We start from the raw sequence: 22,769 nt of genomic DNA, 5'->3' as shown, positions 1-22,769 counted from the left end.
ACTGACAATTTGTTGGTCGGAGCTTTAACCTTGAACACACCGGTGCGCCGCTCCGCGAATCCGTCGTGAAACATGCCATCAAAGACAGAAGTTCCGCAATGAAAGCAGGATGTTGTGGTGCAGACCAGAGAGCTCTGATAAGCTTGTTGGGGAGTTTCTTGGCACTGGACCCGTAGTCAGGTAAAAACAACAACTAAAGCTTATTTGTAGTTCACTTGGCCAGCGGTGAAACGGGTCATGACGTTGGACTCAAAGAAGTGTAAACATGCGCAGACGAGACAGTTAAACACGGAGTCCGGTTTAACGTTACAGCTTAAAAAACCTGCGAGGATACTGAACAATGAGACATGTCGAGTATATTTCATGATAACAGCTCGGATATTTCTGTATGGAGGCGACATAGTGCGCCGTGGGAACCGTAACCTCGGTGTTGTCGGTAAGTTAGCTCAGATGCTAACGCTAGCTCCTCCGTGGTCTCCTATTATCGGTCAGGTGGACGCGGCTGCTTAGATAATGTCACACAGAAGCTGCAAAATAACGCAACTAACCAAATTATTAACATTTAAAACTAGCGAAGTGGGACCAAGCAGACCAGGCTGAGGTGGAAAGAGGCTTTACTTGATCTGAAGTCACCTCTGGTCCTGTCTTTAATACAGATAAACGGCTCAAAGGTTAATTGATCACATTATTAATGCATTTAGTTTACAGCACGTCACCAGTTTCATGGGAGAAGGTTTGCAGGCGCGACAAATAGAAAATAAATCCTGCCGTCATGAAGGTGATGTTCAGTTTCTGTTGAAATAGTTTTTGAGAGGTGTTGAGTCAACTCTGTGTTCATTTAGAAACTTGTAGTTTGTGGTGCTGTTGAATTGAAGTGTTTGTAATATTTAGTCTAATGTCACTGATATAAAATGTGAACATAACACACAGACCATGACTGGGTGCACGTGCTCATGTTGTCTTTGCTTCACAGACTTGAGTTGAGAGAAAGAAACATGGTATGAAGTGTTTTATATATAATAATAAATAATAATAATAATGATAATAATAATGATGCATTTAATTTGTACTGCACTATTCATTTGCAGTGAATATCAAAGTGCTACCATGTTAAAAACATATAAAGATAATAACATGAGTTAAGATGAACAAGACTCCCTAAATAAAAAGGATTTTAGGCCTGTTTTAAAAGAGTCTAGAGTCTGTGATGCCCTCAGATGGTTAGGAAAGCTGTTGGCAGATCTGAGGATGCGGGTGGAGGTTTGCGGTGTGATCAGTTCCTGTAGGTAGGGAGGCACGTGTCCGTTGATGGATTTGTATGTGAGTAGCAGGACTTTGTAGTCAATCCTGAAGGAAACAGGGAGTTAGTGCAATGAAGACAGTATTGGTGTCACATGTTTGTGTTTTCGCACTCTTGTCAGGATCCTGGCAGCGCTGTTCTGAATGTATTGGAGCTTCTGATGCTCCTGCCAGGGATCCCTGTGAAGAGCGCATTGCAGTAGTCCAGTCTTTACGAGATAAAAGCATGGACAAGTTTCTCTGCATCTGACAGGGTTAGAGAGGGGCAGCGTTTGGATAAACTTTTGAGATGGTAGAAATAGATTTTACATAGATGATCAAAAGTCAGCTGAGGGTCAAACCTAGGAGGAAAGGCGATGTCCTGGCCGTCAAAGGTGTGATGAGGTAAGGGGGATGACTGAATCTGGCAATATATTGATATAATATCAATATATTGCCCAGCCCTAGTGTGGAGTGCCAACAAGGAGTTGGGGTTTGGCTAACGGACACTTAAATGGAGCCAGAAAGCAATGTCTTAATCTCTCAGAGGCTACTGGGAGCTGCCACACAGGATGAACTCTGCTGTCTTTGCAACCTTTTGTTGTACAAATCAGACTTTTAACCCCAGTTAGTACAGTTGTCTGTTTGTCAGTGAGAGAACAGTAAAAAACAGATTAAATAAAATGTAAGAATTGAAGTTGTCAACATTTGCCAGATCCCTCAAACAAAAAGACACTTCTCACTTTTACATTATCAACAGGAATGATATACAGTATGACTGTATATTCACCTATTACCTTCATACCTTTCTCCCTCTCCACTCTTTTTCTACCTGCCTTTTCTCTCTCTTCTCAATCCAAGGTCTGGCGCTTTAATTAACATAATGTTCTCTTTGCAGGAACAAGATGATAAAAAACTGGGGTGTCATTGGTGGGATAGCTGCTGCCATTGCAGCAGGAGTATATGTTTTGTGGGGCCCGATTACAGAAAGAAAGAAGAGAAAAAGAGGTGAGAATCAGTATAACAATTTATTACACAGATTATATGTTGGTTTATAAAAACAGCAGCTTAATAATGACCTGTGTTTCCTGCAGGTATGGTTCCTGGTCTGTTGAACCTGGGCAACACCTGCTTCCTGAACTCTTTGCTTCAGGGCTTGGCAGCATGTCCGTCCTTCATCAGGTGGCTGGAGAAGTTTTCAGGTTCACCTCCGATCCAGTCATGTAAAGACAACCAGCTGTCCAACACACTGCTTCAGCTTCTCAAAGGTAAAGAAAACAGTCAGTGACATGAGTCAATAGAGCCCAGTGGACCCTCAGTGTTCATCCATATTTTTGACATGAATATTATTCTTGTAAATGCACCGACAGCTCTGTCCAGTGATGAGCCGGGGGAGGATGATGTACTGGATGCTGGATGCCTGCTAGATGTTCTCAGACTCTACCGGTGGCACATCAGTTCGTTTGAAGAGCAGGTTGGTCAATAGTGCTGTTGAGTAGTAATTTGTATGTCTACATATAATGCATGGTGCAGTGTTTATATAAATCTCAACATTTGTCTATTTGTGTTGTGTTTTTCTCTTCTTAGGATGCCCATGAACTTTTTCATGTCCTTACATCCTCTCTAGAGGAAGAGAGGGATCGACAACCCAAAGTCACACACCTGTTTGACATGCAGTCGCTCGAGGCAAGTTATCATCTCCCTACTTGCATTGGCACTAAACCTGCACACAAACCTGTATTGCAAGTCAGTGTCTCCAGTATGATCTGCAGAACAGATTTCTTAAAATAAATGTTAAGACCTGAAGGAAGAACTAAAACATGCACATAGAACAATGATGAAAATGACCAACCTTGTCACCCAGTAGGTACTGCAGTGCACTTGTTTGATTGTAACATGTCTGCCTCTGTTGATAATGGATAACAGAGTAATAGTAGGGAGAAACACTGATCGGACAACCAAATATATAAAATGTTTGTAATGTGTAAATGTATGATAACACTCATCAGGAATAAAAATAAAATAAAAAGTGAATGTAAGTTAAGTAAAAAGTGTTTGAGAAGAAATGGACTGTAAATGTTTTCTGGAGGGAAATTTGTGCACAATTTCACACGAATTCTGCTTCATGCACCTCTCGGTATGTGACCGAAATAACAATTACTGTAATCCTGCTTATTCTGTTTGTGTGTGTTTTTATACCAGAGTCTACCTGATCAAGATGAGAAAACTATGACTTGCAGAAGTCGAGGTAAGGAGACAAAGACATCAGGATCATTATAATATCAGGCAACAGAAAAGTACATTTGCCAAGATTATTTTTCCTTTTGCAGCTCCTCTTCATCCAATACCGAGTCCATGGAAGTTTCAGCATCCTTTTCACGGTCGTTTAACGAGCAATATGTCATGCAAGCGCTGTGAGCAACAAGTGAGTTTGATTTAGCCAAGTGAACAGCAAAAGAGTTTGTGGAGTTTTTTTTTATGTTTTTTGAGGCAATTCATTCTTTCGCTTTGCTGTTTTCCAGAGTCCAGTACGGTATGATTCCTTTGAGAGCCTTTCACTGTCCATCCCTTTACCTCAGTGGGTAAGCAGAATTGTCAATATCATTACTTCTAAGAGTGCTTGAAGTACCGTTATCATAGTATCCCACCTTAATATACATTTTGTTGTACTGTTTAATCTGATGAGTGTTTGTCCTCAGGGTCGACCAATTTCTCTAGATCAGTGTCTACAACATTTCATCTCCTCAGAAACCATCAAAGAAGTGGAGTGTGAAAACTGCACTAAGGTACATCATCATCATTATAATTTTTCTTAAATTTTTAATTTACTGAAAACCACAGACAAACAACCATCATGACAAACTAAAGGCAGAGTAACTAATTTTCTGACAATTTGTCCTCAGCTTCATCAAGGGACCACAGCCAATGGGCAGGTTCTGGAAAGCCAGAGGACAACATTTGTTAAACAGCTTAAACTGGGAAAGGTAATTGTCATTTATATTTATCATGTTACTCGTATCTAAATGTTTGTACATTAAGATGATAATCACCAATCAGTAAAATCTGTACATTGATTGCTAAATCTATTTTGCCACCCAAATTAGGTAAAATCAAAGAAAACATTTCAATCATGAATAACAGATGTTGTAAACTGGACTGTTGTGGTCATTCAACATAATTGTCTCTTTCCTCCTTCTGTTAGCTCCCCCAGTGTCTCTGCATCCATTTACAAAGACTGACATGGTCCAGTGAAGGAACCCCCATCAAAAGACAGGAGCATGTGCAGTTTACAGAGTATCTATCAATGGACCGTTACAAACACAACGCTTCCACCCAGAGGAGTCAACGGATCAAATGTGCTCCAAAGCCCCTAAAAGCAGAAAAATCAGACGACGCCATGGAAAAGCACACTGCTAATGGCACCGGTACGCTGGATCCGTCGACTCTGTAATAATATCATCAGCAAGTTTGTATTTCCTCATGCTGTATTTTAATTTACAGATTCAGAACATCATAACAACAACAAGCCTTTTTCCAATGGAAGCTGTTCATCTGTCTTTCTCCGATCGCCTGGTCTGAACCCACAGCTCGGCCTCACATATGACAGGTAAACTTCCTGTTACAATCGCAGGTTGTCAAGGTGCCACAATACAAGAAGTCAGGCATATTAAGCCGTTCAGTGTTATGGTAGGAATCACAGATTAAATCATTATACACAATACAATGGCAGTATGTTGCCCATGAGAACAATATCACAGAATCATCACAATATCGGTGCAACTGTCGAGGAACGCAAAACTTAAATGGTCAAGTTCAAAAAGCAGAACAGTTAATGTTAAAATAAAGAGATGAGACATGTTGTCTTATTAGTCAATGTTGTTCTGTGCAGATTCTGTAACAATGTGCAGGGGCAGGGATGGGTCACTGGGTCGTTTAATGAGTATGGAAATGACATAAATCACAGAATCAAGGCTTCAGTCACCAGATCTCAACCCACTTAAACTTCTATAAAAGATTTTAGTCCAACCTGTTAGACGCAGCTCTCTACCACATCGTGAAAACATCTGTAAACATCGTCTGATCTGAGTCTCTTTCCTCTCAGCTCCGCAGAGTACCTTTTCCAGCTCACGGCTGTGCTGGTTCACCACGGTGACATGCACTCAGGACATTTCGTAACATACCGACGCAGCCCTCCCTCACCTCGCAGTTCTTCACCCATCAGCTCCCAGTGGCTTTGGGTGTCTGACGATTCGGTACGCAAAGCTAGCCTGCACGAGGTGCTGTCTTCCAACGCTTACATGCTCTTCTACGAAAGAGTCCGAAGACTGAACCTCACTCTGCGGTCAGAGGAGTAACCGGGAGCTCACAATCCAACAGCCTGACTGTTCGTCTGCCTTTCCAGTCACACTGTCACAGCTGTATGTGCCAGTTACAACGTGGTGGATCATGACTTTATGACACTGAGACCAGAGGGGAAAGTCATCCTAGAGACAGGTACAGTAGAGGTTCTATTGCATCATGGATCACAGCAACACGGTGAAGGTCGTGCTGTGATTAGCTGATAGGAAATCCACAAATGGACAGTTTGCTGCTCTGACACAGAGCAGGAGGCTCTTAATCCCAAAGACTACGGACATGCAGGATTTTTTTAGTCAAATGTTGTTGATCGAGTAAGCTACTTTCTTTTGACAGGTGTGTGAAAGTGTCTGTCATGTAACATTTTGGCTTCCTACGGACAAAAAAACAGGAAAACCTGACGATATAGTGCATTCCAAGCTAATAGCCCTGCAATAACTTGTACATGTGTGAAGCTTTTAATGTTCAGTTTTGTTGAGGCTGTAAGAAGAAATTCTGTGGCATTTTCATGCTGTAGTGTTTGAATGCAGTGTACTTAAAGGTGTTCCTGTTATTTTAACCTATTTTGTCCATCGCCTGTACTTCACAGACACAGACAGATAATAGTTGATTAGGACTTCTTGGAGATGTTATTTAGCAGTTGTTACACATTATGAAAAATCAAATAGTTAGAATTTTCCTCAATTCTGGTTCTCTGTTGTCTAATGGAATCTAATTTGCCTAATAATTCCTAGCAGTGTATGTAAACTGTATTGAAAATGAGGTTTCAATTGACATTGTTCATAAGCTGATGAATTTGATATTTTTTTTATGTTTCCAATAATCCTTCTTACACTGTCGAGATTTGCATAGCTGCACAGTTGAGGTTAAAGTGCCATGTTGTCTTTAATGCTCGAGATTTATGGACATGAGATAAAATATGATGCATCAGAGCCATTTGGTATGGTGTCAAGATTTCTGCAAGATGGTTTAACAGATAAAATATGTGAAAGCCAGAGTATGACTGCAGGTTTTTGGGCAAGTTATCCTCAATATTTTTAATTCTGTGGAACTGATAACTGCCATGTTGCTCCTACCAAACCAGATGAGTCAAATTGAGAAAGGGCCTGGTGCAAAACCCCTTATTGATTTTGCAATTTGCACTATTGTATATTCATGTCAGATTGTGTGTATTTGTGTGCAATCTGTAAAGGTGATTGTTTTCAGGTATTAAAAGATAAAACAAATGCGCTCTTCAGAGTTTTTTTTTTTAAAAGGAAGACAGCTATATGCTAATTTTGAGGTAGCAGGTAAGTGGACTTGTGGTTAGAGACCATCCACCCATGATCCTGTCAACTCATGATCCACACATGTAATAATAACAGTGATACTTGGTGCTGGTATATCTAGCATTTTGCAAATCATTGATTTCGGTATATTGATGATGAATTGCAAGATTTGTATCACAGCACCTTCTTGTTCAGTGATGTAAATGTCTTCTGATCAAAGTCTTTCACTTTTCCAGTAAACAACATAATTTCTCTGAGTTAAAGCAGCATTTTTTCCAGAATAACAAGTAAAATACATAATATAAAAGAGTAAATTGTCTTTAGTCACACCCTCGGGTTTAGTGTCATTGTTGGCCTTTTCCACTACACCTTTAATCCATCCAAAGTGAAGGGTGACAAACATTACAGCCAAAAAGATGATCTACTGATCATAATTTTTGAAGAAAAATAAATCTTGTCATTTTTTATACATCTGTGAGTCTTCTTTGGAACAGCACACAGTTTTTCCTTCCACCATGTGGTAAATTTGCAATGACTCCATCATGGTACATAAATAGCTCATTCCAGAGCAACACATACAGCCAAAAGTAGCCTTCATGGTCTTCAGCCAATGAAGTCCAGGCATACCTTAAATTCATTTTATTTTATTCTTTCTTCAGAATTCACACAAATTGCCACACAAAACTTTATCTGATGAAAGTTTACTTGAAGTGGACCTTTAACCTTGAGTTAGTCAGAACTTTTTGGGCATTTTAAACCACTGATTCACTGTAAAATGTGCTTTTTCTCCAGTGTCCCAGTTTACTGTCCTTACTTATTTCACCTTGTGCTGTCATTTAGTCACTCAGTCTGGGTTTTCTACATTAACAAACATTTTATATGTTTGTCCATCTGACCAGAGACCTTTGACCAGTAAAGTCTTCCATTCAGCTTAAATTGGGGCCAACATGGTAAAAAGTTTCTTGGCTCCATTGGCCTGGTTTATAATCTCCACCTGGCTATGCTCGCTCATTTCTTGCTCTTCAGTAGGATGCGTCTGAAGGTGAGGTTGATGCGAGGCAGGAGGACCTTCTTGCGAACAGGAAGGCTGTGATACCAGAAAGTGTTGGTTGGTGGGTTCATGAGGAGCAGGCTTCCAGGAGCGAGCTCCAGCTTCACAGGTTCGATCTGTCGGCGGCTCTGTTTCCCCCGAGCATCCCTGTGCCGGAAGATGAAGTCTCGTGCCGCCCCGAGAGAAACGGAGGCGATGGGACAGAGGGGGTCCAGCTCCTTCTCGTCATCACGATGCTCACCCATGTGATCCTGCCCATCTTTGTACCTGGTGGAGAGAAGAAGACTTTCAGCAGGGAGTCTAACGTCAAACTGAACTCCGCAGCTTAAATTCAGCCATTTCTCACCTGTTGATCAAGACAAAGTTGAATGTCTGTCCTGTTGTTTTTATGACAGCATCCCGAATGTATTCCAAGGTTGGAGTCCACGGGCAGGCTAAACGTGTCACCCCAGAATAAGTGTAGTTTAGACCTTCATCTCCATATGATGCCTGCTTCCTCGGTATATTGTACACCTTTCCAAACACCTGGACCTTCGCTTCTTCTCCTGGAACAAAAATAGCCAGGATCACTCAACTACACTGCTGCTGCTGGTCATAACTTTACAGAAAAGTAAAGGACTTGTACCTGTTGCGTACACCACTTCCTCTTCCAGCAGTTTAAAAAGGCAGTCTGCTTCCTTCTTAGAGAAGAGCAAAGCGTAGTCACAGTCCAGCCCCTCTGCCTCTATTTTTTGCCAGGGAACAGGATTAGAGAACTCTGCTGAAACTGCATCCTCATCTTCCTCAGCATCCTCATCCTGCTTCATCCTCTCATCTCTCTTCAGTTTAATCTTCTTTCTTGGACTTCTTGTTGGGGCATCATCAGCGCAAGATCGTTTATTCACAAATGTTTCCATTGCAGAAAGTAACCTGTTGTCTGCGCCACTCTGAGGAGTTTAATTTTGGGGATTTTTAGACCTGGATACAAAAGAGAAACAAACATCAACATAGATTTGGATATTTACATAAATGGAAAAAAATATTCTTAAATGTTGTCTGATTTAAGTGGACTGGTTTATTATATTTCTCCTAATATTTCAATTTTCAAAGTTGAAATATGTTCTGTTTAGCTGTTTTGATCTAAAGACTTATTAGAGTTTGGTCAATGGGTTGCTACAGTTATTTGATTTTCAGTTAATGTGCTGAATATTTTCTTATTTCGTTGATTAATCATTTAGTCTATAACATGTTAGAGAATATTGAAAATGCACACAGGCGACATATTCCCTGAGCCCAAAGTGGCACATTAAAACTGCTTCTTCTGTACAACCAACAGTTCAAAATGCAAAAATTAATCATTTTACTATCATATTAGACAAAGGAAAGCAACATATTCTCACGTTTGAAAATCTGGCACCAACATATTTTAGGCATTTTTGGCTTGAAAAATGATTAATTGGTTAGCAAAGTAGTTTACAACTAGTTTTAATTCAACAAAGCGGTGTAAACAACAAAGACCATGACAATAAAACATCATACAGTTTTGAAAAAATGTCTTATTTCTACAATAAAATGTCTTCCAGATGAATGCTAGGTGCTGCAGTGTAGAAAACACCTAGATGCAGAGTGTCTTGAACGGCTCTCAGCTCATTATCATAACTTGCTTTCGTCACTTTGTTTCGGCGCGAAATAGTTTAATATCGGTGAGTTTTGGTGTTCAGAGGAGCCCACCGCTGCTCTGCTCTCGCATTAGCAACTTAGTGAACTTAATTAGTGAACGGACGCTGATATCGCCAAGGTGTTTTTCAACAAAATGATTGGACAGAAAACTATTAACTCGTTTTTTTCGCCTGTCTCGAAAAAGAGGATTTCTGCGGATTTAAATGAAACGGAGAATGATGCCAAAGACTCGGTGAGCTCATTTCTTTAAGACAGTTTCAGCTAATATTAGTCACATGTCCAGCTAGTTAAGACACATGGTTGTATATACTTAAATACAACTCACAGTGTGCTTGTAAGAGAATTTAAAACGCTGAGGTTTCGGTCATTTCCCGCGACACAGTCAGCGTAATCCAAGCTGCGTTCACAGCCACCACGGTGTTCTTGATTGTTGTAAAAAAGTGCTGTGCACAGCTACCACAACATGGCAATGTTTGTACTGCACTGTCGACGATTTCTGAAACCAGTTTATCCGGTTGCTCGCTTCTTACCTGTTGTGTATGTTGCTCAATACACTAAAATTTTGCAGAAGAAGCCGAAGTCCTCGGCGGCGGAGCCAGAGCTGTCCAGGCCGTCTTCCGCTCCTCTGTCCCCGGAGCAGCTGGACAGGATCGCCCGTAACAAGAAAGCCGCGCTTGAGAAACTCGCTTCCGCTCAGACGCCTACTGGGTTCGGGGAGAGCTGGAGGAGAGGACTGTCCGCTGAGTTTGGAAAGCCGTATTTCAAACAGGTGAGAGGACGAGTCGTCACACTGCACATGGTGTCGCTCCTGTTTGTTTTGAATTGTTTAACGACTTGACATCTTTCCCACAGCTGATGAGTTTTGTTTCTGGCGAGAGGAAAAGCCACACAGTGTACCCACCTGAAGAACATGTCTTCACTTGGACACAGATGTGTGACGTCAAAGATGTGAGTTTCAACAACATTGACTTCAAACTGTAAAATATTCTGGTCAGCTGTATAATTACAGTTTTATCATCTAAAGGCAAAAATGGCCGCAAGCAGCTGTATTAGATCTGCAAGATTTGACAAATTATAACCACTGAATCTGATTCTTTTCTCACTGTTGCCTCAAAACCCTTCATCCTGACAAACTCATGCACTAAACAGACAATCCTACACTCTCTGGCAAGAGTTAAAGGATTTAATTTAAAAGTTTCAGTAAACTGGAAAAATATCAGCTACAAGGTTTCTACCTTCAGTCTAAAGATGACAGTTCAGACTATTAAGAACTTTCCATTATATTATCATTAATTGGCACTAGGACTGCAATTACATCACTTATTTTCATTATTGATTAATCTGCAGATTATTTTCTTGATTAACTGGCCCTTAAAATGTCAGAAAATTGTGAGAATTTTCCATCACAACTTTCTGCAACTCAAGGTGACGTCTTGTTTTCTCCGACCAACACTTAAATCTAAAGATAGTTCGTTTACTATTACATGAGAAAAGCAGCACATTCTCATTATTGAGAAGCTGTAACCAGAGTAAGTTTGGCATTTTATCTCGGAAAATTAATTTTTGATTACCAATAAAAAAGGCTGATCATTTTCAGTTAGACAACTAATTGGTTAATTGTCTCAGCTGTAATTGTCACAGTTGCCTCACAGTAATATCCTTTTCTGTCTCCATCTGCAGGTCAAAGTGGTGATTCTTGGCCAGGATCCGTATCACGGTCCTAAGCAAGCACATGGATTGTGCTTCAGTGTTAAAAGACCAGTACCTCCTCCACCAAGGTAAACCTAACGTGACGGCAAGCTGCTTAACTCTGGACTAGTCTTCTTCTAAATTCCAAATCAGGCAGTACTGATTAATCTGTGTTTTATATACTTATCACTTCCTGGTTTCCAGTTTGGAGAACATGTACAAAGAACTGGTCTCGGACATCGAAGGTTTTCAGCACCCTGGACACGGAGACCTAACCGGATGGGCCAAACAAGGTACTTTTTCAAAAGCCGTCTGTGTGAAACACAAAAGAGCTGTCGGGCATCAACAAATCTGCCATCTTCATCTGTGACCTTGTTCATCAGGTGTGTTATTGCTCAACGCTGTGCTGACGGTCCGAGCGCACCAGGCCAACTCCCACAAAGACAAAGGCTGGGAGACCTTCACTGACGCTGTGGTGCAATGGCTCAGCAACAGCCGTGAAGGCCTCGTCTTCATGCTGTGGGGATCATATGCTCAGAAGAAAGGAGCTGCAATTGATAGGGTGAGTTTACACAGTTTTAAGAAAAACAAACACTTTGAACCAATTCTTTTTATGTTTTTAATGAATCTAAGTTTCTGTGCTCTCGGTTTGTAGAAACGCCACCACGTCCTGCAGGCTGTGCATCCTTCTCCCTTGTCTGCTCATCGTGGGTTCTTTGGGTGCAGGCATTTCTCAAAGGCCAATGAGCTGCTGAAGAAATCTGGAAAGTCTCCTGTGAACTGGAAGGCACTTTAAGTTGTCATGAATGTCAGCTTTTCTAACGTATGTTGATTAACTACAGACCAAAACCTACTAATAAGCTTTTCCCAGTTTCCTGTTTCAGCAACAATATGCACAGAGTTTTCTTTATAGAAGAGTTTGTGCTTTACGTTGAATGTTCTTGAAAGGCTTTTCCTCAAACTGTTAGGATATATATTAGTATCATCTGCATTTCTTGTCAGTTTCAACATTGTAAATATGTTTGTGTACACTGTTGGCTTTTTTTTCTTTTTAGAACTTTTTTTAAAACCTTTTTTACTGAAACGTTGGCTACATTAAAGTGGTTCTAAAAAGTGGATGTTGTAGTTTAATGTCTCAATACTTATAAAGTTTGCTCAGTGCAGTCTGATCTAATAAAAGCTCACTTTCTCAGACACAAATAATACAGTAGGTGCTGTCAATGTTTCACAGCAGAATCTCAGGGCTTTTTGCAGTTTTTGTGAGTAAACGAAACAACAATAAAGAAGTTAATAGAAAAGGTACTTAAGGTGCTGTGGAAGTAGAGGGATAAAAACATAAACTTGTGTGATTAGTAACATTAATATTGTTTGCATTCCATTAAGTGACCTGTTATTGAACATGTTGCCTCACTGCCACATCTAAATCAAGTGAGGTGGTGATTAATGTTTTAATTAGTTTCACCTGTGCTTTTTGTGCAATGACAAGTTGATATGTTTGCCATTTCTGCCAGGTCTATGGTGTTATTAGAAGTCAATGTGCTATGCATTCATTAACAAGCCAAAAACAAATACACTTTTTGGTATGTGATGACACTTTCAGGTCTGTCTCACAGTTGCTGATCAAGCTGATATACTTATTATATATAGATATGATATATCTATTATATCATAGATCTAGAAATAGACTGCTTGCTGAATTCAGTGTTTCCAGTACCAACTTGGTACAACAGATATAAGTATCTGCGTTGCATGTTGCAAGTAATGTTCAGTGTTAATGAAAACCAGCATGTTTTACCTAATGTGATGAAGTTGATACATCTATGTATAGGCCCGCTGAATAAAAGCAAGTAAATAGAAATAAGCAGTAAAGGACCCTGCACACCTGCACAGGTGTTATTCTGGCTGATAAGACACATTTGTGGGTGTATATAGAGACCCTTAATTATAGGGTTTTTAGGTGTTTAGTAGCTGACACTTATTTTCATGTTTCTCTGTCTACTCTGCAAATCAGTTTCCTCTCGGCCATAATTAAAAACTTATTTAGACCCTATGATACAATTTCTAGTAGGAACATTGAGTCCTCAATAAATAGAAACAGATTGAAACAACAGCAAGGCTACAATAACGATATGCAAACGATTTTTTAAAAGTATAAATATATAAATAAAAATAAAATATCTTTACACTACAAGAGTCAATGTATTGAGATCCAATTAGATTTCAATACATACCTAAACATTGTACCGTAAATCATTTATATATGTTGAGACCCTACCAACGAATCATACAGATGACCCATGTGGTGGCAAAAATAATTAAATAAATAAATAAAAACACAAACACTAGCAAACTGCGACATTTGATTGATTTGACATTGATTTGACAGTTTTGTATTGGCTGGTGTGTTTCCCTCTCCTACATTCATTGTGCATTTTATCACTTACATTACTACTCGACATGTCAGCATTTCATACCAGAATAGATAGATAAAAGATAAATTAATTAACGTTCAATGAGCAAATGTCCATGATTGGCTGGCTTTGGTCTTGACGTCGACGTCAGGGCGTGGCTCCACCACGGACGCAGTGACGTCAGCGGAAGCCTGGCAGAGTTCCTATTCAACTTCGACCCTCATCTGTTTTTGTATCAGTGATGTTTGTGCTGTTAAAGAAGTAACAATGCCTGTTGCGAGTTTACCAGTTCTTGACGCGCCTTTTCATTTCCGGTTACTGCAGCAGTATCTGCTTCTCCTGAAGAAATATCCAATTCTTACCAAGTCTGTAACGAGGTCTGTAGCTTTGTCACTGCCTTCGTTTGGTCTGTTGATGCTCTGCAGCCTGGTGCTTTATTTGCTACTGTCGTGTTTCCTTAGTTTGACAGTTAATAGACAAGATTTTTCAATTACTGAAAAAGCCAAACAATTGCAGCTAATTCAATTAAGTCACTGTTTGCCGTATTTTTTAATGCCATGTGGTTATTTGTGGATAGTTCTTGCTCGTTGACTTCAAAGTGTTTCTTTGATCACTTTGTTTGCACTGACCACACACTGGCCTCTTGTCTCAGCTGTTTGGCTTTAGCCAATCAGCATCTGCCTGCAGAACCTCCCCTATTAAATGACCCTGACACATTAAATAGTTATTATAAATGACACTATGTTTTTATTTTAGCAGAGAACCATAAAATGAATCTACCTGTTGCATGATACAGTTGTGTTTGTGTGTCCTTGATATTTTCAGTGGCATCCTCTCGGCTTTAGGAAATCTTCTGTCTCAGATTGTAGAGGCAAGAAAAAAGGCCAGAAATGGAGGCTTGGCCAGTGAGATTGATGCAGCTGGAGCGGCACGCTATGCCATTTATGGGTGAGACTCTATACAGAAAGAAAACTGACGATTTATGTTCTTTTTTAATGGCACATCTACAATTACAACATGAATATAATAGTGTGTTCCGGTAACTGTAAAACATATCAACTGTGGTGCAACATAATTACTTCATTGATAGCAAAGAGAGAACATGTGTTCCCTGTTATAATCTGTGTATCTTAAAACTGACCTCCCGCCTACACATGAGCTGTTTGCCGCACATTCAAAAAGTCATGTTTTCTTTTTTGGTGGTTTATGTTACACCTTGTTGTCTATTTTAGGTTAATAATTACAGGACCGGTGAGCCATTACTTTTACCAGCTGATGGAGGTGTGGATGCCCAGCACAGACCCATACTGTATAGTCAAACGTCTGCTATTGGATCGGCTTTTTTTTGCCCCTGGCTTTTTGCTGCTTTTCTACTTTGTTATGAACATCCTGGAGGTGGGTCATCTCAGACACTTAGCCTCCAAATCACCTCAATTAAAGGGGCACTCAAGTCAAAAGTCACAATTTGGTATTACACCTCTGTAAAGTTTGGAGAGATTTTTAAAGAAGGAATAGTCAAATTGCTGAACTTGAAATCATTTTCCATTATGTCCTCCCTGTCTAGTTAATGTCCATATCTTTCAAACTCTATCCCAGTTTGTAACACTTGTTTTCTGTTATAACTTGTGTACATCCCATGACTAGTAAACAGATTTTTGAGTGTCCCTTTAAATATGATTTAGTGCCACTCATGTAATGTTTTAACCTGAAACATTTTTATATTGACAAAAGATGTTGTACAAAATTGCACATGTAATGTTAACATAAATATAAAGTCATTCTAATCTATTCTCAGGCTAAAGGGTGGGAAGACTTTGAAAAGAAGATGAGAAGAAGTTACTGGACTGCTTTGAAGATGAACTGGAAAGTTTGGACTCCCTTCCAGTTCATCAATATCAACTTTGTGCCTGTTCAGGTATGAATTTCACCGGCATGCTGTCATCAAACACATGAGTCAGATACTCACACCTCTTGTAATCTTCTTTTGTCTGCATGTGTTTCTTTGTCTGTTTTTGCTTTCAGTTCCGTGTGCTGTTTGCCAACATGATCGCCTTATTCTGGTACGCCTACCTTGCATCGGTGAGGAAATGAAGCCTCCCAAGATTTCTTCACGGGAAACGAATCTGGAGGAAAAGTCTTCTTCACTGTGTTCATCTCTCTGGCTTGTGAATGCCGGAGAACTGAGATACTATAAACTGTTCCTAATCTGGACAATAATTTTCACATACGGTAGCTCCTCTTGATTAACGTCAAACAAACCTGTTCACTAAGTTTTAATATGCTGCTTTGATATTTTGGATACATGACTGTTTTAATAACAGAACTGAATAAATGTAGTTTATAATTAACTTTTTTTTACAGAACACTGTCAAAATCTGGTGTAACAGTGAACCTTGAATTATTTTACTGAGACTCTTTTAAATGTTGGAATAATGTAAAATGTATACAGTATATTCAATACTAAAGTCTTCTAGTGGTTTGTAGTCTGGCAATAAACAGGACACACATCCAACAAGAGGGTGGAGGAAGGTACGTACAGTGGTGGATCAGTACTCAGATCCTCTACTTAAGTAAAAGTACCAATACAGAAATGCAAAAATACTCCATTAAAAGTAAAAATCCTACATGAAACATCTTATTTAAGTAAAAGTACAAATGCATTAACAGCAAAATGTAGTTAAAGTATTAATGTAAAGGTAGTGGTCTGGTCCCTGTAACTGATATATTATTACATATAACATGACATATGTGGTCTTAATTCGGGGTGACAGACAGACATCAGTCATTCACAACAGGTGCAGATTCCAACAACATTTTGAGAAAAACTCTTTACAGAAACTGTCTCTGTGGGTGACTTGTTGGTGCTGCAGGAGCTCTGTGATTTCCCAGCAGCCTTCAGTCTGGTGGATGAGCGCGGCTGGTATCATCTGCACAGGGCGGCGGTTCAACATCTGGTCCTGCTCCTGGTCACAGAGTTGTACAGTGGATAAGAAGTCCAAACTTTTACTTCATAGTCAAGAGGTGAAAAAAACAGAGCAGCTGCTGTTAATGATGCAGGTTTAAATTTGACCCTTAAAAAGTCATTTCAGTTTATCTCCGCCTGCGGCTCAGTGCAGATCCAGAAGAAAAGAGAGTGACTGAGGGAGGGAGTACTGTCGTGGAAAGATAAAGACTCTTCAGTCTAGATCCCCGTGTGCCACAAACAGTCTCATTTTATTGAAGCCTCAAGGGAAGAAGGAAACGCACAGCTCTACACAACAAGACTCGCTTTCAATTCTCCCAACTCTGGGTTGGCAGTTGTATCAATTTATGCCCTTTGATTAGAGATTCCCTGACGTCACCGGTTACTCCTTACTCATACATCAGAGATAAGATGGGGATTACCTTGAAACTAAGAAGATTCATTGTCTCACACAGGAGTAAATTGTACTTGAGTTTCATTCAGGTTACTTACTTGAACTTGTGAAAAAAATTAAACAAGATTAATCAATAACCTTATATATTTTTGGCTCACATTCCTTCCCTTTGACACTATGTGTCAACAGTCTACCTGAGAAATGTCACTTTGGTCATTGTGTGTACAATTTACACACAGATCAGTGAAGATGCTTAAAACATTAATAGTGACTGAAGATTAAATGCTGGTGGCATCTTCATCATCCTCACTATCATTCATTGATGGAAGAAGTATTCAGATCCTAGCATGCTATCCTAGAAGTACCAATACAGCAACGTAAAAATACTCCACTACAAGTAAAAGTCCTGCATGAGATCCTACATAAAGTACATAAACATTAGCAGCAACATGTAGTTAAAGTATTGCAGTTAAAGTAGTGGTTTGGTTCCTCTGACTGATATATTATTATATATGACATCATTAGATTATTAATACTGAAGCATCAGTGTTAGAACAGCATGTTACTGTTGTAGCTGCTGGAGGTGGAGCTAGTTTGAACTACTTTATATACAGTTAGCTAGTTTAGTCCAGTGGTTCCCAACATAGGGGTCGGGCCCCTCCAAAGGGTCACCAGATAAATCTAAAGGGTTATCTAAGGGTTATCTAAGGTTTGACATTAACTTCTTGAGGCACTTGTCCTTCAGACAAGTACATTTAACCTTTCACTTGTCTAGGCACAAAAGTCACTTGTCTGGGTAAAAATGACAAATATTTACTTTTTTCATTTTGTTTGCAAATGCAGAATTCAGACAAACAAACAGTTTAAAGCATCCAAACAGTGCCAACATGTGAATGATTCAATTTATGAATTTTTTTGAAGCCATTACTTCTCTGTTAATGATCTTTTCATTTGATCTTGAATTGCGAAGCACTTTGTGAAGTCTGTTAGGTAAATAAATATAAATATATTTAAATATTAACAATATAGCCTCATGGACGATAGATGGACTAATCAGTCTCTATCTTAAAAGTAAATCTTGATTCTCACACTGTCTCTCTGGTCCTTAATACAGATCAATGTTTGTAATATAACAAAATATCAAAACTGACTCATGGGGAATTAATTTGCTCAAACTTAAAGCCAAATCAAGACAACAGTTTGACTTAAAGATAAATCAGCATTTTATGTTTCCTAATAACTGAAACTATCTGTCAGTTTTAGTGCTGTGTTTACAACAGATACTGAGGTCAACAACCATATAACAGCTTGAGAAAACATCATGTTATTAGAGTTGTTGCGTAGTGTTAGTGTCTGTAATAAAATATCCGTAAGTCCATTTATAGCAGATTTTAATCTTGATCTTTGACTTGGACAAACAGATTGTGCTTTTAAATATATATACAGAACAGAAATTCATCTTTCTTTACTTTCTACTAGTTTTTCTTTCAACACCATCACATCCTGCAACTCTTCCTCACTTCTGTCTCCTCTCTCCTGATTCCCTCACTCACTCTGGAAATATAAAAAGTTCTTCCGTTTAAAAGTCTTACAGAGCATGAAGCAGAACTGTCACTTGTATGGTATTAATTACAGTAATTGTGGACAAACGACACACAGTAGGAATACATCAGCAGTCAAGTTATCCAAACTATCAGCTACATTAACATTACTGTAATGTAAAGCAGAAACAACACTAATGTCAATTTAACAAACTTTAGCTACACTCAAGAGTTTTTGCTACACTCAGCTACTTTCCAATACTGTGTACAATAAATAGAAAGACACCAGTGAATTTTACAGAGATGACTTTATTTAAGCAGTTAACATGATTAATACAAAAAAATAACATAAATTATGAAGCCAAAACAGAAGCAGGAATGAGACACATTGAGGAATGTATAGAATTTTTGAAAAAACAATAAAAAAATAGTTAATTTTAAATATTTGCTCGTCATTTATATTAAATATAAGAATCTATATTAATCTTCTGATACCGGCAGAGTGAAAGTGTCCTCAGCCTCCTCTCAGACGCAGAGTCATGTCGATGGTACTATGTTCTCTGACGTTGTAGTCCGCCAGCCTCCCGGTCGACATCTCTCTTCCTTGGTGAATGAGCCTCTGCTGGTCCGCCGCAACCCCCTCTCTACTCTCGACCTTGAGCTTGAAGTTCTTCACAGTCTCGTCGGGTTTGATGTCATAGGTGCTCACCTTCCCCTTTTCGTTTCTGAGGAACACCTGGATGGTAGCGGGCTCGGTCACCAGCAGAGACACCTGGCAGCCAGAGTGCAGACCGTAGGAGCGGATGGTCTTGGAGTCGTCGCTGAGAATTATTGTCTGCCCGTTGACGAAGGTCAGCTTCTGGCTCTCAGGTGCAAATTCCAGTTTCTGATGGATGAGTGTTTTCAGAGATCCCACCGTAGAGTCCGGATGCACGTTCAGGTTCAGGGAAGTCCCGTTCAGCATAGTTATTCTTATATCCATGATAAGTGGCCTGAAAATAGATTTTTAAAATAAGTTCACTCTCTATACAACTGTGTTCAAAGAGTTATTTCAGTTTATTTAATCACAACATTAATAAAGCGAGCTTCCTACCTTGTGATCGCTTCTCGAGTCGGTGAAAAACTTTAAGTCTTCAGACGGTGCAAATAAACAGATGCTCAGCTGTAGATGTGCTGCAGCGTTCAGCTCACAGCAGGTTTTATAGGCTGCCTCAGCAGTGACGTCACCGTTGTTTAAGATTCGTTTTCCCTTCTTTTATTTACTTTCTGTTTCTATTCTCCAAACATGACTCTGCCGGAATGGTTGCAATGTTTTGATCATTACTATGCAACTTTGCCTCAAGCAAACCTTATAATACCTCACTTGTGTTCATCAGAGTTGTTGACAATATGAGGAGATGTGATACAGGTTTGATGAGCATATCTATGGACACGCAGTATTCATGTTTACGGTTAGCGACAGCAAAATGAATTATATAAGTCCCACATCAGTGCTGGTCACTCGTTGACATGCAAGAGCTGAGAAATGAGAAATGTACTTTTCTCTGTAAGTGCATTTTAATGCACTGTGCGGCTAACTGCTCTTTCTTTCTTTCTTCTTTTTTTGGTTTTTGTTTTGTTTTTTTCTCTTTGGATTTATATATTTTTATCATTTTTTAAAGGGATTTTTTTTTTTTTTTTTTTTTTTTAGATATACAGTATATCTTTAGCCTGTCTGTTGTTGCACTGCTGTGGGCTTGGAGGGACGGCATTTTGTTTTTTTGTGTATGCAAATACACAAGAAAATGACAATAAACTAAATGTCAGGCTGTGTCATCATAAACTAAATGGGCCCTCTGACAGGTGACATCACTCTCTTACCCAAACTTAATGCACCTTTTTACTGTCTTTGAAACCAACCTTCACCCAAAGTAAACAGAGGTGAGGCAGAACAGAAACAACTGTTTGGTTTATAAGCAATGGCATATTTGTAGGAGACCTTTGGATGGATTGATTATGTAAGCGTATATCATCAGATGAATTGTGACTAATAAACACGTCACAGTCTATTTTTAGTCACTTATATGATTTTAGAAATGTTTGTGATGGAAACAAAACAGAAAGAGACAGAAAAGATTTAATTTATTACAGTTGAACATTACTAGAATGAAAATAGGACACATATAGATTATAATTTAAATCAAAACAAGGCTCCTGCATTGCTCTGAATATTCACGACACAACTACTCACTCACCATTTTCTTAAACTCAAGACTGAAACTACAGAGAGATTTTAAACTCAGCCGTCAGATGTAACTGAAAAACAAAATTTAAATACACAACCAGCAGCTTTTTATTCTCCCTTGAATGTGTAAAACATTTACTTGACAAAACTTTGTTGTTGACAATATACACAAGAAGAGATGTGACCATAGACTGTATAAAATGATGTAACACAGGCTGGGTGAACATGTCTGAACACGCAGAATTCATGTTAAATGTTGTTTTGAACTATTAGGCCCTGCAGGGGGCGTCAGGCTGTGTCATCATAAACTAACTGAGTCCTCTGACGAGTGACATCATTCTCTAACCAGGACTTAAAGAACCTTTTTACTGTCTTTGAAACCTACCTTCACCCAAAGTGAGCTCGTGAGCAGAAACAGCTGTTTGGTTTATAAGCAATGGCATATTTGTAGGAGACCTTTGGACGGATTGATTATGTGAGCATAAATCAGGATTGTCCAGTTCTGACTGATCATCAGACAAACTGACTGATAAACACGTCACAGTCTATTTTTAGCCACTTGTATGATTTTTGAAATGTTTGTGAGGGAAACAAAACAGAAAGAGACAGAAAATATTTTATTTATTACAGTCGAACATTACTAGAATGAAAATTGGACACATGTAGATTACAATTTAAATCAAAACAAGTTTCTTGCATCGCTCTGAATATTCACGACACAACTACTCACTCACCATTTTTAAAAAATCAAGACTGAAACTACAGAGAGATTTTAAACTCAGCTGTCAAATGAAACTGAAAATCAAATTTTAAATACATAACCAGCAGCTTTTTATTCTCCTTTGAATATGTAAAACATTTACTTGACAAAACTTTTCTCCAGTTCTTTTGAGCTGCACATAAGCAGGAAAGTGACAATCTGGGCTTCAGCTGACAGATCTGACACATACTGTAGTTCTTGGAGGTCATATCAACTCTCAAAATGTAAGATTAGTCATAAATATCAAGAACAAACTTCAGGATCTTCTGTTTGTTTTAGCAAGGCAGTGTTCTCCTCTCTCTTAGATATTTGAATATTTCCTGTGGTAAGAACATAAATAAGAGATAAGGATCTATTTACCTTACCTTTGCAAACAAAACTGTGGCTGGTGAGACTGACATGCCTCTTATTTGACCTTTGACCTTTTGTAATCTCTGCCGTTAATAAGCCATTTTGTGTTGTTGTCATCATTTATTGGTACTTAAGGCTTTCAACTAAATATATAAAATTTAATATGAATTTTAAGGCATTAGGTCCTCCTGCCTACACATGAGCTGCTGGCAGCAAATTTAGAAACTAAAGTTTGGGGTTTTTTTGGTGGTTTATATTATAGCTTGTTGTCTATTTCAGGTTGTTCATTACTGGACCAGTGAGCTGTTACTTTTACCAGCTGATGGAGGTGTGGATGCCCATGTGGGTGAGATTTTTAAAGAGAGAATAGTCAAAATTGCTGCAGAAGAAATATCAGGACTTTAAGCCCATAATATGAATCAGGCTGAAACAACTCTGGATCCTACACTTCCCACAATGCAACTTAATATCATCTTCCATTAGACCCTCCCTGCCTAGTAAATGCCCATTTCATCAGTCTGTACCACTAGTTTTCAGTTATAAACAGTGCACTCACCATGACTAGTAGGCTGAATTTGATGTAAAATTGATGGAGTGTCCCTTTAAAAAAGATTTACTGCCACTTATGTAATATTTTAACCTGAAAGCTTTAATGAAACCACTTGTAATTTTCATTTGTCTGTAGTTTAGGTGTGTGTTTGTCTGTTCTGAGTGCTGTTTGACAACATGGTCGTCTTATTTTGGTTCGTCTACCTTGCATCAGTGAGGCATGAAGCCTTTCGGGATTTCTTTACAGTGTCTTTGGTGTACTTATGAATACCAGAG

The 22,769-nt window shown here is 39.0% G+C and overlaps 5 protein-coding genes across 7 annotated transcripts; 3 read left to right on the top strand and 2 right to left on the bottom strand.

The window, feature by feature from the left end:
- Positions 1 to 48: 48 nt before the first annotated feature.
- Positions 49 to 6,864, top strand: usp30 (ubiquitin specific peptidase 30). 2 transcript variants are annotated; one of them, XM_067609710.1, is made up of 13 exons: positions 49 to 180; positions 2,177 to 2,286; positions 2,373 to 2,546; positions 2,649 to 2,752; positions 2,866 to 2,964; positions 3,481 to 3,526; positions 3,609 to 3,703; positions 3,801 to 3,860; positions 3,978 to 4,064; positions 4,182 to 4,262; positions 4,481 to 4,703; positions 4,780 to 4,885; positions 5,381 to 6,864. In XM_067609710.1, exons 1-13 carry the CDS (start codon positions 110 to 112, stop codon positions 5,631 to 5,633), a joined length of 1,509 nt encoding a protein of 502 aa, XP_067465811.1. In that variant the 5' UTR covers positions 49 to 109; the 3' UTR covers positions 5,634 to 6,864. The 2 variants fall into 2 exon arrangements, with proteins under 2 accessions (XP_067465811.1, XP_067465802.1); XM_067609701.1 differs by lacking the exon at positions 49 to 180 and adding an exon at positions 227 to 436.
- A 666-nt stretch (positions 6,865 to 7,530) lies between these two features.
- Positions 7,531 to 10,280, bottom strand: alkbh2 (alkB homolog 2, alpha-ketoglutarate dependent dioxygenase). Of its 2 annotated transcripts, none has more exons than XM_067609732.1 (4): positions 10,143 to 10,280; positions 8,579 to 8,910; positions 8,300 to 8,498; positions 7,531 to 8,220 (listed from the first exon to the last, which is right to left on the bottom strand). In XM_067609732.1, exons 2-4 carry the CDS (start codon positions 8,847 to 8,849, stop codon positions 7,911 to 7,913), a joined length of 780 nt encoding a protein of 259 aa, XP_067465833.1. In that variant the 5' UTR covers positions 8,850 to 8,910; positions 10,143 to 10,280; the 3' UTR covers positions 7,531 to 7,910. The 2 variants fall into 2 exon arrangements, with proteins under 2 accessions (XP_067465833.1, XP_067465842.1); XM_067609741.1 differs by having other exon boundaries at positions 9,938 to 10,189.
- On the top strand, positions 9,609 to 12,417 carry unga (uracil DNA glycosylase a). Its single transcript, XM_067609722.1, has 7 exons — positions 9,609 to 9,844; positions 10,181 to 10,381; positions 10,465 to 10,560; positions 11,293 to 11,390; positions 11,506 to 11,594; positions 11,685 to 11,863; positions 11,957 to 12,417. Exons 1-7 carry the CDS (start codon positions 9,746 to 9,748, stop codon positions 12,095 to 12,097), a joined length of 903 nt encoding a protein of 300 aa, XP_067465823.1. The 5' UTR covers positions 9,609 to 9,745; the 3' UTR covers positions 12,098 to 12,417.
- A 1,486-nt stretch (positions 12,418 to 13,903) lies between these two features.
- LOC137196799 (peroxisomal membrane protein 2-like) lies at positions 13,904 to 16,060 on the top strand. Its single transcript, XM_067609691.1, has 5 exons — positions 13,904 to 14,089; positions 14,538 to 14,660; positions 14,945 to 15,107; positions 15,508 to 15,627; positions 15,735 to 16,060. The coding sequence occupies exons 1-5, from the start codon at positions 13,980 to 13,982 to the stop codon at positions 15,801 to 15,803; spliced, it is 585 nt and encodes a 194-aa protein (XP_067465792.1). The 5' UTR covers positions 13,904 to 13,979; the 3' UTR covers positions 15,804 to 16,060.
- Positions 16,061 to 18,898: 2,838 nt separating this feature from the next.
- On the bottom strand, positions 18,899 to 19,849 carry LOC137196782 (polyubiquitin-like). The gene is made up of 2 exons (XM_067609650.1): positions 19,703 to 19,849; positions 18,899 to 19,601 (listed from the first exon to the last, which is right to left on the bottom strand). The coding sequence occupies exon 2, from the start codon at positions 19,589 to 19,591 to the stop codon at positions 19,124 to 19,126; it is 468 nt and encodes a 155-aa protein (XP_067465751.1). The 5' UTR covers positions 19,592 to 19,601; positions 19,703 to 19,849; the 3' UTR covers positions 18,899 to 19,123.
- Between the last annotated feature and the right edge of the window lie 2,920 nt (positions 19,850 to 22,769).

The sequence above is a fragment of the Thunnus thynnus genome, chromosome 2 (genome assembly GCF_963924715.1).
Source record: "Thunnus thynnus chromosome 2, fThuThy2.1, whole genome shotgun sequence".
In the NCBI taxonomy this organism is placed as follows: Eukaryota; Metazoa; Chordata; class Actinopteri; order Scombriformes; family Scombridae; genus Thunnus; species Thunnus thynnus.
Note: the sequence above shows the minus strand (reverse complement) of the source record. Positions and strands in the feature narration are given on the sequence as shown.